The sequence below is a fragment of the Erigeron canadensis genome, chromosome 6 (genome assembly GCF_010389155.1).
Source record: "Erigeron canadensis isolate Cc75 chromosome 6, C_canadensis_v1, whole genome shotgun sequence".
NCBI classification, from domain to species: Eukaryota; Viridiplantae; Streptophyta; class Magnoliopsida; order Asterales; family Asteraceae; genus Erigeron; species Erigeron canadensis.
In genome coordinates this window covers 18,055,846-18,073,535 of record NC_057766.1, presented here as the reverse complement: position 1 = coordinate 18,073,535, position 17,690 = coordinate 18,055,846, and the positions used below count along the sequence as shown (strand labels likewise).

General features: G+C 37.1%; 1 protein-coding gene across 1 annotated transcript; it reads left to right on the top strand.

The window, feature by feature from the left end:
* Positions 1–12,604: 12,604 nt before the first annotated feature.
* LOC122604384 lies at positions 12,605–12,988 on the top strand. Its single transcript, XM_043777279.1, has one exon. The coding sequence runs from the start codon at positions 12,605–12,607 to the stop codon at positions 12,986–12,988; it is 384 nt and encodes a 127-aa protein (XP_043633214.1).
* Positions 12,989–17,690: the final 4,702 nt, after the last annotated feature.

The following is a 17,690-nucleotide window of genomic DNA, read 5'->3' as shown; positions in this document are numbered from 1 at the left end:
ATATCTACAGTTCTACCACAAGTTATCGAGTAGATTTGTAGAGGTTTCATGAACACAACGTGTATGAAAAGCATATAGGCCCATATAGTTAAACAAAATAGATAAATGTGCTTAGTTTTCATAAGTGTAAACCTACCTAAGAACGAAATAAAGACATATCACAAGATTGAAGGTGGAGGTGAGGAAAGTGGAAAGAGAAAGAGTGGAATCCTTATGCCAACAATTCAGTTCATTAGGCTTGTTTAGGCCTATGTACATATGCGTAACTAGGAGGTGTAAATTTTATAAAGCACTCATTAAAATCAAATTCGTTCGGTCCATGGTCTTAGATCAAGTGGCATCTTGGTGGTGGGATAAGGCTTAGTTGGTACCATAAAGTCCTTGGTTCGAATCTCACAAGGGGATTTTTGCAGATATATGGATTTCCTCTTGAATATTGGCGACTTGGTCTTAGAATATGAACGGGTAGTACTATTGGACCAGTGATCCAAATTAGCCGTTAAAAAAATAAAATATAGTAATTCATTCATAAACATAGTAAAAGCGAACATTTAGCTAACAAACAACTTTTTGTTGAAGCATTTGATGCGATATAAGATGAAAGTACATAAAGAACTTATAATCTATCAATGATGAACTGCATAATTGTAATTCTTACATTAAAATTGGCGTCCTTACGAGATGAACGATAATCATCGCTTGTGAAACTTGAACCATCACTCAACAGCAAGTTAAAAAATTGTTCAGCTGTACTTGGAAAAAGATCCTAAATAAATCTTAAAAATAATTAATAATATGATGGAAATAGGCACTCAAAGGTACGTAAAAAGAGTATTGAGTAGAGTGTAGTTTCATACATTGTATATGCGAGTGAGCACATGTTCTTGAATAAATGGATGTTGATTTTTCAACACATCTTTTACTGAAACCACAACTATTTTTTTTACTTTTTACGGAGTTACTAGTTGCATGCAATTCTGACTGTTGTTGCTCGTGTACATGGCTAGAAAATTGTACATTATTATCTATGTCATCAAGCGAAACAACAGAGGAATTAAGACAAAGAGATCGATCACGCACAGAAATTCACAGTTGTATGTGAAAAACAGATAGGCGGCGACAACAAAGAAGGATGCGGCAACGGTGACTTCAACCTCCCATGATGAAGGCAGTAAGAATTCGTTGATCATATTGTATGTATGTATGTATATATTGTGTATGTATATAGATATATAGAGTTTCCTTATTTTGAGAACCGTTTTTTTGTAAGAACCATTAGAACTCTTAAATTATATATTTGTTTACATGTTTTTTTTGTTCATTCACATATGAAATGATATAAAAATATATGTTGTAGAAGAAGCTTTTTCAAGAAACCTTCAAATTAGCCTTTTATGAACTTGTGAATAAATTTGTTCACGTTTTTTGTTCACATGTGACAAACAGCTATATATAAAGTTTCGAAAAAAAATTTCTTCTACAACATACGTTTTTACAACATTTCACATGTGAATGACCAAATAAAACATGTGTTCCAATATGAAATTTAAGAGTTTTCACGGTTTTTACAAAAAAATGGGTTATCAAAATAAGGGTATATATATATATATATATATGTGAAGGTTATGTAAGTCCCAACTATTACTAGATGGGTGCTGAAGACACCTCTATGTCGATGGTGAGTGAACTTTGCAACACGATCAATTAATCTGGATGTGACCAGTTTAGATTGATCGTGTACCAGGTTAACTGGAGTTAATGTATAAAGGTGACAGAATATGTAAATTAACACACTGCAATAATATAAATGACAAGTATGTAAACTGGTGAGACAATATGTAATTTTCAAGTGTATTTTATTTATTACTTGTTTAAATAAAATACAAGGTTGTTGCGGAACCAAGATAATACATGAATGTAAATATCCTAACAACCCATGAATTACAATTGATCTAAACTTGGAAATTCTCCTAAACAATCGAAACACTTAGAGTTGTGAAATGTTCCTTTTTGCGATTGAGAGAATATTGCACAAGTTCATCAATATTGCAGAATATATGTATTTGCAAAGTTATTTGCTCTTCTTGTGCAAGGACCTTTATTTATAGTCGAAGATTGAGCATGGGGATCTCAACTTCGACGTACAAATATGGTTGACAGCACACAAAAGTATTGTTTAAATAATCCTTTGTGTGTGCTAAATAAAGTAAGACAAAAGGTTACTTTATTCAACCACTCTACATCTTTGCACCTTTATCCAAAGACAATATCATTGTCCGGTTAAAAGGATGTAGAGTAAAAAGCTCCTCCTCGTAATCAGTTTAAAGCTTTGTAAGAGCATTTACACTGGAGGATTCTCCAGTTGATTAATCTGGTAGATTGTCAACTGGGCTTCGCTGCCATTGCCAATCTCTATCTTCCATTTGTTGTCTTTGACTTCAACTGGAAGGTCTTCAGATTCTAGTCTTCTGATCTCAACTGGAGGAAGTCATCAGTTGCTAAACCTGTACAATGCAACTGGACTTCTAATATTTCGGACAATTCCTCATGCTCTCCAGATGTTGTTGGAGAGCTCCAGTTTAGCTTAAACTGGACCTAACAGGTTAAAAAGATTAAATGTAAATGTTAGTGAGGGATTATTATTATTCTGATCTCTATCTACCAATAAACTAAAACCGGATTGAGATGTTCTTGAAATGACACGTGGCATAATCCTTAATCGACACGTGTCCTTTTAATTTATTTATTTTATTAATCTAGTTTTTTTAATTGTATATAAAGTCAGTTTCCTTATTAGACTTAGAGTTATACTCTAACTCTTGGCTTACGGATACAAAACACATTATAACTTTTTTTGATTTATCGTTTTTTCATTAATAAAATTGTTTCTTTTTATTTCCCAATTCTCCAACTCCTATTACTTATATTAATAAGTTATTAATTCAAGACTTTAAATATTTGAGTTTACGATCCGAAATCACAAGGGTATTTGCCGTCATTTGTAGATGCAATTTCTGAGCACCTTTTATTGTCCGTCGCAATGCAATTCTAAGGGCTGATTATGATGAAGAGAAGGCATCATCAAGGTCGTGATGACGTCAGCACGAGGCAACTAGTTTGTAACACCCAAATAATTTTAAGATAAATAAATTAACCCCTTTTTGTAGTTTTGACATTAAAATAATTTCGTAGTATTTTATTTTTAGATATGGGGTTAATTTAGTTGGAACTTTAGCGGATAGCGGGTAAAATACCCACAAATTAAGAGATGGGTCGTGGCATCCCCATGGAGTGCCAACCATCTAACTTTCCATGAGTCATATTTCCATTCACCCTCATTTTCTTCATGCAATCTCCTTCTTTTCTTTCAAAATCAAAGATTATTTCTTCCAATCCAAGGATAGAAACCATAATAATAATCATCACCATCAAATAATCTTCATTCAAGAATTGAAAAGTTAGGGTTTGTGGGTATTGTGGTGGTGGCCGAATTTCAAAGAGAAAAGAAAGGAAGAAGAATTTCCAACTTAAGTCTTGCATTAACTTATTGTTTATTGAGGTATTGAATTCCCCTAATTTAGTTTTCATCTTTCTTTTGAAATTAGGGTTCATGGAGTGAACAAATTTGGGGGTTTTTGCTAGAAGATGAATTATTGTTATATTCTCCCCAATTCCTTAGTTAACCTAGTTGTTATCGAGTTATATGATGTGTTTGATTATGAAATTGATAAGTTCAAAGTAATATTTTGAGTTTGCAAGAAAAGATGAAATTTTTTTTGCTAGTTATTGAAATGTGGTTGAAAAAGGTAAGATGAACTATCTAATTTTGTTATTAAAGGTGGAAGTAACTCAATGACAAATGGGTTGGGTTTTGGGTTTGGAAAACGCTAGTGAATGAGAATTTGGTAATTTTGAGCAACTAGATGAAATGGCCACATGTTGGTGGTAAAATGATATTTTTAGCAAAATGATAGATAATTGAGATTGATGAGTTAGAAAGATTGAGCTTTGTTAAGTGAAACTTGATTTTAAGCCAACTCAAGGAAATTGAGTTTGGGAGAATAGGAATGCTAGTGAATCGTTAGTTTGGCTAATTGAGTTAGCCAAGATTGTGAATAAAGTCTTATGTGCATATTGTATTGAATTGATAGGTTGAAAGCTTTGCACTTGTTGTTGCATTGTTGATTGTTGATAGTCACGGAGGAGGTGAGTACTCTTGCATACCTTTATGTATATGTTGGGTCAATCGACCACATCATGTTGAAGCCTTTTGTCCATGTGTGGTGTTGACCACATCATGTTGAAGTTTTTTTTTTGTCCATGTGTGGTGATTGATTCGGCGTAGGCCCATATGGGGCAAAGTGTTTATGAGGCCTAAGAACCTCCGGGGCCTAAGAATCCCGATAGTTAATTAAGTTGATGATTGTTTAGCGTATGTGGATCCGTGTATGTTTTGTTAGCGCAAAAGTGAGTATGCAAGTGATGATATGACGGTATCATTGGCTACATGCGATAGTCTTTTGTGTTTTTGCCCTCCTTCGTATGTATAATTGTATGCAAGTTTATTCACTAAGCATTCGCTTACGTTTTAGTTGTTTACCATTTTATAGGTGGTTCCGGAAGAAGGAACTAGGTATTGTTGATTTGAAGTTGTTGACTTGAAGTGTTAGTGACTTGAAGGTATTTGGTCATCCGTAGAAGAATGACATTTTGGTTAGAAACCTAGTTAATTCCCTCTCAAACTCTTGGCTCTTGATACATGTGTCTTTCGAATGAGAATGTTGTGTATGATGTATTTTAAGTCTTGAAGTCTTGAATATTATGGTGGATTGAAGTATAAATCATTTTGGAGTCAACTTGGTCATTTCGTCACTTTGGGTAAATGCGGGCGAGTGACCCGCTTGGTTGTTTTAGTGTAAATTTCAATGGTTAAAGTTTCGAATGTAGTAATTATGTTGTAAATTATGTCATGTGAAGGTTTGAAATCAAATTTGATGTATGATGGAACTTGTGTTTGAGTTTGGAAAAGGTTGCAAATTGAGTTAATAGTCAAATTTGATGTTTTGTGTGTGCAGTAAGAGTACAGACGCAGACACGGCTGACCGTGCTCAGCGTCTGCAGTATTTCCTCTTGGTGTTCAGTTTCTGAGAGCACGGACGCAAAGCACGGTCGACCGTGCTTGCGGCCGCAGTTTCTCTGTCTTCGAGCAAAATTTTTCCGAGCTTCATCCGATGTTTTCAAGGTCTGAAACTTATAGGATATGTTTATTATAACATATTAAGGTGTTCTAATTTGTTAGATTTTGAATTTGAACATTTTGAGTTTTTCACCTTATTTTGTCTAAAATTTTTCTAAGTATTGATTGGTAAAATAAAGTCGACTTGTAAAAAAAAATAAAAATGGTCGAGTCTAGTTGAGTTCTTTCATAGTTTGTGTGAAGATGTGCGCAGCCCACGAACGAGATGGAAGCCCAGCCCATGAAGCAGCCTATATATACTAGAATTAGGTTACAATTGTAGGTTAACGATTTGAGTTGCAACAAATTTCGTTCATTTCGCACTGGGTAGAGATCTATACCCCGTGCCAGTCAGATGTATACTGATTTAGTGATTGTAATCTTATGATTAATGATATTCACGAGTTTTACATCTGTTTATCTCTTATTCTTTATGTGTATTCGTGCATATATGTTCATGTTTATTCAAGAAACCTCAAAGTCGATTACAATCGGATTCCGCACGTTTGTAGTCGTATGGATCACGATTTAAACAGCCCGACGTGTTTCAACATCATCCACTATATTTATAAATTCCGATTTTGATGTAATTGTAAAGATTTAAGGCAAATCCAAAACTCTAACTAAACATATATTATATACTGTATATCATTATTGTTTATTATAATTTAGATTCGATTATCGATTTACTTTAATCACAATTTATTTCAATCTCATGATTCATGTATGAGGCATATTCGAATTTCTTTATGATACGATTTATATAGCTACCGTACATCTTACGGGTATTAGTACTAGTATAATTCTCTATCTCAAAGCGATGATGTGATATATCTCCGGTATCTCCACATCATCTTTTTGCTTCATGGCGTTCGTTTGTTGTTAGTCCCCCAGATGTTGACACGTAAGCTGCAGTTATGCATCTAATTTTATATCATCTGTATTACAAAAATAAATTAAAACACCATGACGTGAGACTCGAACCCGTAACAATCTAACCAATTCACCAAAATTGATATTTGATAATTACTTTATATCCCAAATACAAAAAGGTGATGAAATCGGCCATTCCCTAACTTCCCAAAACGAATATAATATAGCACTCAAACAATGAAGGTCCCACGTACAAACATATAAATTCACGTTCTCAGTAGCATTCATACGGACTCCGTTTCTGATGAGTAAGCTATCCATGGAAAGGCAAGAGAAAGATCTACAACTTTCGTGTTGGACCTGAAGCCTCCAGCGCAGCTCATTTCTCTCTAGCGTCGCAGGAAGTCATCCTGAAGCTCACCAGCGGCTGCTGGAGTCTAGCCAGCGCCGCTGGAGTGATCCTGAAGCATACCAGCGCCGCTGGGACTTCTACCAGCGCCGCTCCCGAGGTCGGTTCAGCTAGGGTTTATCCGAAAACCTATAAATACCCCTCTAAAGCCCTAGGGCCGCAACACACTTCCTCTAGGCGACTTGTAGGTCGTTTCTAGGGTATTTTCACCAGATCTAAACCCTCCTAACACCTCCAAATCATCCGATAATCAGATATCAATTCATAACAACAATAATTCATAAATCAATCATAAATAATTCAAGGAGTAGCAGAGCATCAAACAAATAATAGAAGGATTCGAGGGTGTTGAATAGAAGGAGCAACCAAGAACGTTACGGACCGCGCAACTTCACCCTATTATTAGTTTGATCTTTCTTTACTCTTTGATTATTATTGTTATTAAGGTTACAATTGCAAGACTATTGTTTGACAATTATTCTTATGGATTTATTTATGAGTGTTGGGTTTATTTGTTTTGTCATGAGTAGCTAAATAATTATGCATCTGCTTGGATAATGTGATCATGTCTTTATAGTGATATTAATTATAGATAATTGTTGAACTGTTTTATGCTTGACCGTTGATCCATAATTGTTTAGGTTTAATTACTTGAATGAATATGAAATTATAGTTAAAGTAGGTTGGGGACTTGATCGGAATCCAAACTGCTTATGTGACTTAACAGGAATCCGTTAAACTATAAAGGTTAGGTCATAAAAACAGGCTTAGATCATAATCTTAATTAAGGGACTTGACAGGAAACTTAATTAAAGAGTTAGGTGGCTTGATAGGAATCTTGACCACTTAGACCGGGGGACTTGATAGGAAACTTGGTCGTGATTAGTCGTTCAACAGTTATAAGTATTTTGGTAGATGATCTATGTGGCATGTGAACTGTTTCCAAGTGGGTATATCCTTTCCATTATTATTATCTTTGTTTTACAAATCAAATCATTCAGTGTTTCCTCGCTAGACCAAGCGGTTGGAAACTTTTTCTTTTAGTTTTAGTTAATTAAGTAGTGACACAACCCCCAACAAATATTAGAATTACACCTAGCTGCATTCTTAGAACATAGTCCCTGAGAACGATCCTAGTCTTACTAGTTTGCCATACTATAAACGAGCGGGTCCACTGCCCGTGAGTGAGTGTAGTAGAGAAGTTAACCTTGTAAAATAAATTTAAAACTTGTTAGGACATTAGTTAACAAATCAGCACATCAAGTTTTTGGCGCCGCTACCAGGGACTATTTACTTAGGAATATAGTTAGGTTAGGGTAATTCGACTCTTTCGTGTTTACACAGAAGAGTTAGTTTTAGTTTCTTTTAGGATTAGTTTATTTTCTTGTTAATTTAGTTTAGTTTGTTTTTACTTTTCTTTAAAACTTGAAAAACCTCAAAAATTTTAAAAAAATACAAAAAGATTCTATTTTCTTAGATTAGTTTTAGATAGTCTTTCTTTTTGTCCTGTTATTAGTTGGTTCCATAGATTCTTGCTTTAGATGGCGAATAAGTTAGGATTCGACGAACCAATGATGGAGGTGGCAAGAAAGGTGGCTGCAACACCGAGACCTGCAATCCGTATACCCAAGACAAATGTTCCTATTAATATCAAGAAGCATCACTTGGAGCGTGTAGATAGACTTGCATTCGACGGGGAGAGACTTAAGGACCCCCACGTCCATATCTCCAGTTTTACCGAAGTCTCTGGGCTGTTTAACTATGAAAAAGGAACTGAAGAGGTGGCGAAGTTGATGAAGTTTCCATTCTCCATGACGGGAGCCGCTAAAGATTGGTATGATAACCTAGATTCAGATAGTATCACCACTTGGGAAGAATTGAGACATATCTTTTGCAACAGATTCTTTCTTAGGAACCTTAGGATAAAACTCTTAGAAAGGATACATACCTTTAAGCAAGTGGAAAACGAAAGCATTGGACTAGCATGGCGAGGATGAAGAAGATGGTCAAGGAATGCCATGGTCACAATAAAACCGATGAGGATATATTGGAGTACTTTTACTTTGGAGCAACGAGTGAAACTAGAAAGGAGTTGGATATCATAGGAGGTGGCATTTTTGGGTATATGAAGGCAAGGGACGCTGTTGGAGTTTTGAATGATTTGGATAGAAGAGAGCTAGAGAGGAGCCTGGAGAATGAAGAACTACCAAAACCAAAGGAGTATGTTCTGAAGGAAGATATGGTCAAGTGGGATGAGAAGAACGCAAAGGACATGGAAAATATGTTAGCAAAAATGTCCAGCAGCTTGTGTGAAACGGTGGTAGCGCTATTAAGGGGAGATAGAGATAAGCGGGACGAAGAAGTGAAAGGAATCACAACCCGATCGGGGAAGGAAACAAAATCACCAAGCAACCCTCTGGAGACTGAAGAAGAGAATGATAAAGAAGAACCAGCAGAGGAAGGAGAGGAAACTGAGACGGTGTGGCAAAATAGCAAGGAGACAAATGCTGGACAGAAGAACCAGCGCTGCTGGAGCAGCTCCAGCGCTACTGGAACACAACCTGAAGGAACCAGTGCCGCTGGTTACCCAACCAGTGCCGCTCCTCGTCCAGAAAAGGCCACCAGCGCCTGTGGTCATAGCCCCAGTGCCGCTCCTCGTCCAGAAAATGCAACCAGCGCCGTTGGTGACCTAACCAGCGCTGCCGGTGCACCCAGATCAACACCCAGCGCCGCTGACGCATCACCAGCGCGGCTGGCACATCCGAAGGCAGATTTCAAAACGCGATCGAAGCTGTACAGCCGGACAGTTCCATACCCGCAGAAGCTGAGGAAGAGTCGAGTAGAGCAGAGAGGAGAGATCTTCAAGGATACATTGTACGGGACGAAGGTGACGATACCGTTTACTGAGTTGGTTAGGCTTACACCGGGGTATGCTAGGTATATCAAGGACATGATCAAGGAAGACAGAATCCCAAAGGACGTGCATGGAATCGAGGAAGTCAAGGGAATTCTGGAGAAAGGAGACGAGTTCATCACCCCTAAGTTAGAGGATCCAGGTAGTTTTGTTATACCATGTAAGATAGGAAATAAGATTAGTTGTGATTGTCTAGCCGACTTAGGAGCTAGTATTAACCTGATGCCTTGGAGCATGTACACTAAGTTAAGTAACGCTGCACTATTAAGTTAGCAGACCAGACCTTTCAACGTCCTTTGGCAAAGACCCAAGTAGTGATAGTAACCGTCGGAGACCTACATTTTCAGGCAGAATTCATTGTTATGAACATACCGGAAGATAAGAAGGTACCTATAATTTTAGGAAGACCTTTCCTTAACACAGCCAAAGCAGTAATAGAAGTAGCTGAACGTAGGATTACCATAGGAAATGGTAGGAGGAAGCTTAGCTTGACCATGGAAGGAGACCCAGATCTAGGTAAGGATGATATAGGAATTTGTGCTAAAGAAGTTGAATTAGTAGATGCAGAAAATAGAGCAAATTAGGAAATTGAGGAAGTATTAGGAATAGGATCGCCAGATCGTCCATGGGATTTAGGAGAGTTAGAAGAAGATGGATTCGACGGGACCTTAGTGCAAACACCAAATAACCTCATCACCTCATTAGAAGAACCGCCAACCAATCTTGAGATGAAACCGTTACCACAAGGATTGGAGTATGCCTACCTGCAAGGGAAGTCACAACTCCCGTTTATCATTTCATCAAGGCTGAGTCAGAAGGAGAAGACAACTTTGATGAAGGTTTTTAGGTCTCATAAGAAGGCGTTTGCTTAGAAGATAACAGATATCAGAGGTATAGACTCATCGTATTGTAACCATAGGATCCACTTAGAAACAAACTCGAAGCCAGTAGTTCAGAGACAGAGACGTCTAAACCCTAATATGAAGGAAGTAGTGAAGAAGGAGGTGATTAAGTTATTAGATGCATGAATTATCTTTCCCATTTCGGATAGCGAGTGGGTAAGCCCTATTCATTGCGTACCGAAGAAGGGAGGAATGACAGTGGCTACTAGGAAAGACCATTACCCCATTACCCTTTATGGACCAAATGTTAGAACGCTTGGCAGGGAATGAGTACTTTTGTTTTCTCAATGGATTTTCAGGGTATCTTCAGATTCCCATTCATACGGAAGACCAAGCGAAGACAACATTTACTTGCCGATATGGAACTTATGCCTATAGGAAGATGCCCTTTGGACTTTGTAATGCCCCGACTACTTTTCAGAGGTGTATGACTTCTATTTTTCAGGATATGGTGGAGAAGTCGGTAGAAGTGTTTATGGATGATTTCTCAGTTTTTGGGAATTCGTTTAACTCGTGTTTAGGTCATTTAGATAAGATGTTAGCTAGGTGTGAAGAAACTAATTTAGTGTTGATCTAGGAGAAATGTCATTTCATGGTTAAGGAAGGAATAGTATTAGGGCATAAGGTGTCTAAAGCAGGAATAGAAGTAGATAAGGCTAAGATAGTTGTGATGTCTAGGTTACCAATTCCGGTTAATGTCAAAGGAGTTAGGAGTTTTCTAGGTCATGCAGGGTTTTATAGGAGATTTATTAAGGATTTTTCCAAGATAACTAAGCCAATGACCAGACTTTTAGAGAAAGACGTTAGGTTTGATTTTGATAGGGATTGCATTAAGGCATTTGAGAAACTTAAGAAACACCTTATAGATTCCCCTATAGTGGTGTCACCTGATTATGCTTCACCTTTTGAGATTATGTGCGATGCTAGTGATTTCGCCGTAGGAGCTGTGTTAGGACAGAGGATAGATAAGCATTTTAGGCCGATATATTATGCTAGCAAAACCCTTAAGGAGGCCCAAAGGAACTACACAACTACAAAAAAGGAATTGTTGGCGGCAGTCTTTGCCTTAGATAAGTTTAGGAATTACATAATATTGCAGAAAGTGACCATATTTACAGACCATTCAGCCATTAGATACCTAATTAATAAGAAAGATGCTAAGCCTAGGCTAATTAGGTGGGTGCTACTGCTTCAAGAATTTGATTTGGAAATTAAGGACAAGAAAGGAGCAGAAAATGTAGCTGCAGATCACTTTAGTAGATTAGACAGCCTAGATGAGGAGGAACCTGATTATGAAGAGATAGATGAAGCCTTCCCCGAAGAGAATTTGATGAGAATAGAAGTAGATGATAAGGAGGATGTACCTTGGTTCGCTGACATAGCTAATTACAAAGCTACAGGAGTTTTACCGTTGCATTTAGACTATTACCATAGGAAGAAGTTCTTTTTAGACCTTAAGTATTATTACTGGGAGGAACCATACTTGTTTAGGAAGTGTGCAGACGGTATAATTAGGAGATGTGTGTCGAAAAGTGAGAATAGGAAAATATTAGATGACTGTCATTCAGGACCCACAGGAGGACATTATGGTCCGTCGACTACAGCTAGGAAGGTATTTGAGGCAGGATTTTACTGGCCTGGAATTTTTCAAGAGGCCAAGACTTTGGTTAAGTTATGTAATGCATGCCAGCGCCAAGGATCGATCACTGAGAGAGATGAGATGCCACAGAAGGGCATACAGGTTTGTGAAGTATTTGATGTTTGGGGAATAGATTTCATGGGGCCATTTCCACCTTCTCATAAGTTTAAGTATATTCTAGTAGCAGTAGATTATGTGTCAAAATGGGCAGAAGCCAAGGCTTTTCCCATTAATGATGCTAGGGTAGTTGTAGATTTCCTTAAGAACTTGTTTAGTAGGTTTGGAATGCCTAAGGCTTTGATTAGCGATAGGGGTAGTCATTTTGCAAATGCTCAATTAGAAAAGGTACTTAAGAGATATGAAGTCAACCATAGGTTTTCAACAGCTTATCACCCTTAGACTAGTGGTCAAGTAGAAAACACCAATAGGGCACTTAAAGCGAATTTTAGAGAAAACAGTTAAGGATAATCCTAAGAATTGGGCGAATAAGTTAGATGATGCACTTTGGGCATTTAGGACAGCCTATAAGACACCCATAGGATCCATACCCTATAAGTTAGTGTATGGAAAAACATGCCATTTACCATTAGAAATAGTGAATAGGTCTTTTTGGGCAATTAAGAATTGTAACATGGATTTAGATGAAGCTGGGAAGGAAAGGTACTGGCAACTAGATGAATTAGAAGAATTTAGACAACAAGCATATGAAAACTCTAGTATCTATAAGGAGAGAACAAAAGCGTCGCATGATAGGAGAATTAGGATGAGAGAATTCAAGGAAGGTGATAAGGTGCTTTTGTTTAATTCTCGCTTTAAGCTCAAAGCGCCGAAACTCAGATCAAAATGGACAGGACCATTTGAAGTCATTAACGGTTACCCGTCGGGACAAGTAAAGTTACATGGCCATAGTGGGGATGGTTTTATAGTCAATGGGCAGAGAGTGAAACATTACTATGAAGAGGATAGCAATAAGGACGAGGGCATAGAATCTGGCCCTTATTTTGTTGATGAATGAGTAGTGAAAGAGTCAAGCTTAAGACTCCAAAATAAATTAAGCGCTCCTTGGGAGGCAACCCAAGTTTTGTTTTCTTTAGCTTTTATTTTTCTTTTTCTAGTTTGATTTCGTATTTATTTTTCATTTCATTTTTAGGTTTTAGCTTGTTATTTCCATTTTGATATTTTGATTGAAGTGTGCAGGAGTATATTGCTTTGTAGTCTGAAGGAAACCATGCACTTGGCCAAAAGCTAAGTGTGGGGGAGTTTGAGCATCAAATCGTTGGAGAAATCAGACAACGAAACACGTACAGGAGTCCCCAGCGCCGTTGGCACCATCACCAGTGCCGCTGGACCTGCACCTGTGCAGATCCAGCGCCGCTACTCACCTCCCAAGCGCCGCTCCTTGTCCAGATTTAGCATGCAGCGCCGCTAGGCACATCACTAGCGCCGCTGGTCTTCAACCAGCGCCGCTACCCGCTCCACCAGTGCCGCTGACAGCTCCGTTCTGCGCACCAAATCGCCAAAAAACCAAAAAAAAATCAGAAAAACCCGAAAAATCCAAAAAAAAAAATAATCAAAAAATCAGAAAATACCAAAAAGAAAAGAAGATGGAGAAAAAACCATGGATCGCCATCAAATGGAGACGATTGAAGTTAACAAAAGCTCATCATGTTGAAATCGCTCCGCAAATGCCATCTTCAAACAACAATCATGCAATTTCAGACCCGGGAAGTTTCGTTAATCCTTTTTCTATTTAATTTTTACGTGTTTCTCCTATTACCCTTTGTTTTCTATGTTTAGTACAACGACGGCGTTGTACAATTTAAGTGTGGGGGGATGGAATAGGAAAAACCCTTGGTCTAATTGTATGATATTTCAAAAGTTTTCTACTACTTATTTTATGCAAATTTAAAAGTTTAAGTGTCTGAAAACTATTATGAGAATATAAGCTTTGCAAGTAGACAAAAGATGAAGATAACTTAAGCAATATTAGCTTGGTAGGATGAACGGTTAGTAAGAATTGGTAGCTTAACTATAGATTTGTGGTTGTTCATGCTTCCAACAGGATTAGAGCTTAGACTGAAACTGTATGCGATTACGTTTGCCATAGCACACTTAACCGGACTTTAATATGCCTAGCAATTTAGAGCTTTCTAGTCATTAGCATAGGTGTATTAATTGGACTTAATATACGTGCTTGTGTAGGAACTAATTTATATGTATGGTCTACTTTAAATCTTACACTATTTAATGTGAACTAGTTGCATGCGGAGTAGGACTATGAGTCATCTGGGATCTCTGATAAGGTCTATTGCATGAATAATGTAGTAAATCTTTAAGGAAAGGCAATCAGTAGATTAAATAAAAGTTTAAATAACTAATAACGTGTAAAATCTATATAAATACATCAAGTTATGTTGCCCTGCGCGTGGGGAACCACCGACCTGTCACCACTGTCTTGATGTGAACTTTTAGTTGAGTTATGTCGCTCTGCGCGTGAGGAATCATCGACCTATGACCGTTGTCTCAACTATTAAAGATGATAATATTATATGACTGCTTTTGTATTTAGCTAGCAAACATGACTGTAGTGTAGGAGTATATAAAAGTAGTGACTCACAAGTACACACACCTTGAAATGTAAATGCCTTGCTAGTAGCTAGTAGTTCTGATTGCTATACAAACCTTAATTAAGTGCTTAACTAGTCGGCAGAGAGAAGTAGGATTGAGCTGTAAGACATGTGGAAGTGTAGAACTGTTTTAGAGGTATTAACACAAAGGTTAGCTTTTAGTTTTGATTGGCCAATTATCTTGCCTCTAGCTATAGCTTACTGATTTTATCTAAAGCTTTCTCAAATCATTTTGCATGACTAATCTTTGAATATTTTGAAAGTAGAATAACTTGTACACTTAAGTAGTCCGCTCATCATTTATTTATTTTCTTGGACTATTTGCTTGAGGACAAGCAGAGACTTAAGTGTGGGGTATATGATGAGCGTCCATTTTGTGATTATTTCCTATATCTTTAGGTCGTGTTTTGATGTCTAAATGAGTTAAGAAATGTGAACTTTTGGTATTTAATGGGATGACATGTTATTATAGGTTCACAAGGCATGCAAGTGAAGGCAAACATCTTTACTCAACTTAACACGAAGCCACAAGACTTTTGGACGAAGACTAGCAAGCGGAAGATGAAGAATTCGAGGCCAACATGAAGCATACGACCACCTGTTAGTAGTTTCGGCATAACGTTTTCATACGGACTCCGTTTCTGATGAGTAAGCTATCCACAGAAAGGCAAGAGAAAGATCTACAACTTTCGTGTTGGACCTGAAGCCTCCAGCGCCGCTGGAGTCTAGCCAGCGCCGCTGGAGTGATCCTGAAGCATACCAACGCCGCTGGGACTTCTACCAGCGCCGCTTTTAAGGTCAGTTCAGCTGGGGTTTATCCGAAAACCTATAAATACCCCTCGAAAACCCTAGGGCCGCAACACACTTCCTCCAGGCGACTTGTAGGTCGTTTCTAAGGTATTTTCACCAGATCTAAACCCTCCTAACACCTCCAAATCATCCGATAATCAAACATCAATCCATAACAACAACAATTCATAAATCAATCATAAATAATTCAAGGAGCAGCAGAGCATCAAACAAATAATAGGAGGATTCGAGGGTGTTGAATAGAAGGAGCAACCAAGAACGTTACGGACCGCGCAACTTCACCCTATTATTAGTTTGATCTTTCTTTACTCTTTGATTATTATTGTTATTAAGGTTACAATTGCAAGACTATTGTTTGACAATTATTCTTATGGATTTATTTATGATTGTTAGGTTTATTTGTCTTGTCATGAGTAACTAAATAATTATGCATCTGCTTGGATAATGTGATCATGTCTTTATAGTGATATTAATTATATATAATTGTTTGTTTTATGCTTGACCGTTGATCCATAATTGTTTAGGTTTAATTACTTGAATGAATATGAAATTATAGTTAAAGTAGGTTGGGGACTTAATCGGAATCCAAACTGCTTAGGTGACTTAACAGGAATCCGTTAAACTATAAAGGTTAGGTCATAAAAACAGGCTTAGCTTATAATCTTAATTAAGGGACTTGACAGGAAACTTAATTAAAGGGTTAGGTGACTTGATAGGAATCTTGACCACTTAGACCGGGGGACTTGATAGGAAACTTGGTCGTGATTAGTTGTTTAACAGTTATAAGTATTTTGGTAGATGCTCTATGTGGCATGTGAACTGTTTCCAAGTGGGTGTATCCTTTCCAGTGTTTCCTCGCTAGACCAAGCGGTTGGAAACTTTTGCTTTTAGTTTTAGTTAATTAAGTAGTGACACAACCCCCAACTAATATTAGAATTACACCTAGCTGCATTCATAGAACATAGTCCCTGAGAACGATCCTGGTCTTACCAATTTGCTATACTATAAACGAACGGGTCCACTGCCCGTGAGTGAGTGTAGTAGAGATGTTAACCTTGTAAAATAAATTTAAAACTTGTTAGGACATTAGTTAACAAATCTGCACATCAATGATCCACTTAATTTCTATCAAATTGTTATTATGTAGCTACCCTAAAAACTTAACAATTTCTTTTATTATGTGGTAAGTTTTTTTTATCCTATTCCAACTAAGGGTGTTCAAACGGTAGGGTATCGATTTATTGGTTTATTCGGTTTGGGTAAAACGGTTTTGGGAAAATATTAGATACGCCCAATACCCATTTCGAAGGTAGGAAAAACCAAACCAAACCAACCAAATTAACAATCGCTTTATTCGGGTTGGGCCCCGTAAAACCAAAATGTATGAAAGATTTAAAATTTTGATGGAATAAATGGTTGCTATTGAAATACTTTCGTAATCCATCAATATAAATTTGAACTGCATGGTTAAGAATATAATATGTGTATTAATTAAATTATTACTAGAGTAGTAATTAAATACATAAACTATATTTTAGCTTTGGGTATAATGCCTTTTGAATGGCACACTCATAGTAATTTAAAAGTTGAAATATCAATCTGTTATCTACTTTTCTATTTAATCGGGTATTCGGGTGATCAAAAAATCTGAAAGGAATACCCAAAACCAAACCATAAACCATTAATTTATTTCGGTTAGAACCAACCACTAAACCAATACCCAATTAATCCAAATCCACTAACCCAAAACTGTTTGGATTGGACGGTTAGTCGGTTAAAACCATTTAATGAACACCCCTAATTCCAACTCAACCTCTACATACTTAAAATATAATCAAGGAAATACGAGTAACAATATTTATATACTATCTTTTCAACTCAACTTACACCTAATAAAACTAGCGCGTTACTTGCACAATGCGACGGTGGTCGTGACGGAGACGATACGGTGGTGGCGGCGATTGTTGGTGGTAGAGGCAGTGTCGAGTGGGGTAGATAATTGATGTAAAAGTAATTGATGTAAATAGTTAATGGAGATATTATATTGTATGTAGATGCATAAAGGCATATACGTAACTCTTAAATAGCTTTAGTGTAAAAAGAGTAGTTTATAACGTATTTCTTTTAGACCTGTAACCTGTTAGTCATTCTTTTTTTTTGGACACCGAGTTAGTAATTATTAGTTAGCATTCAAGATACTACAAAGACATCCAATTGGGCCATATAAGAAGCTCTAACCACGTATGTTTGCGGATGAAACCCAAAACTTTCAAAACCTTC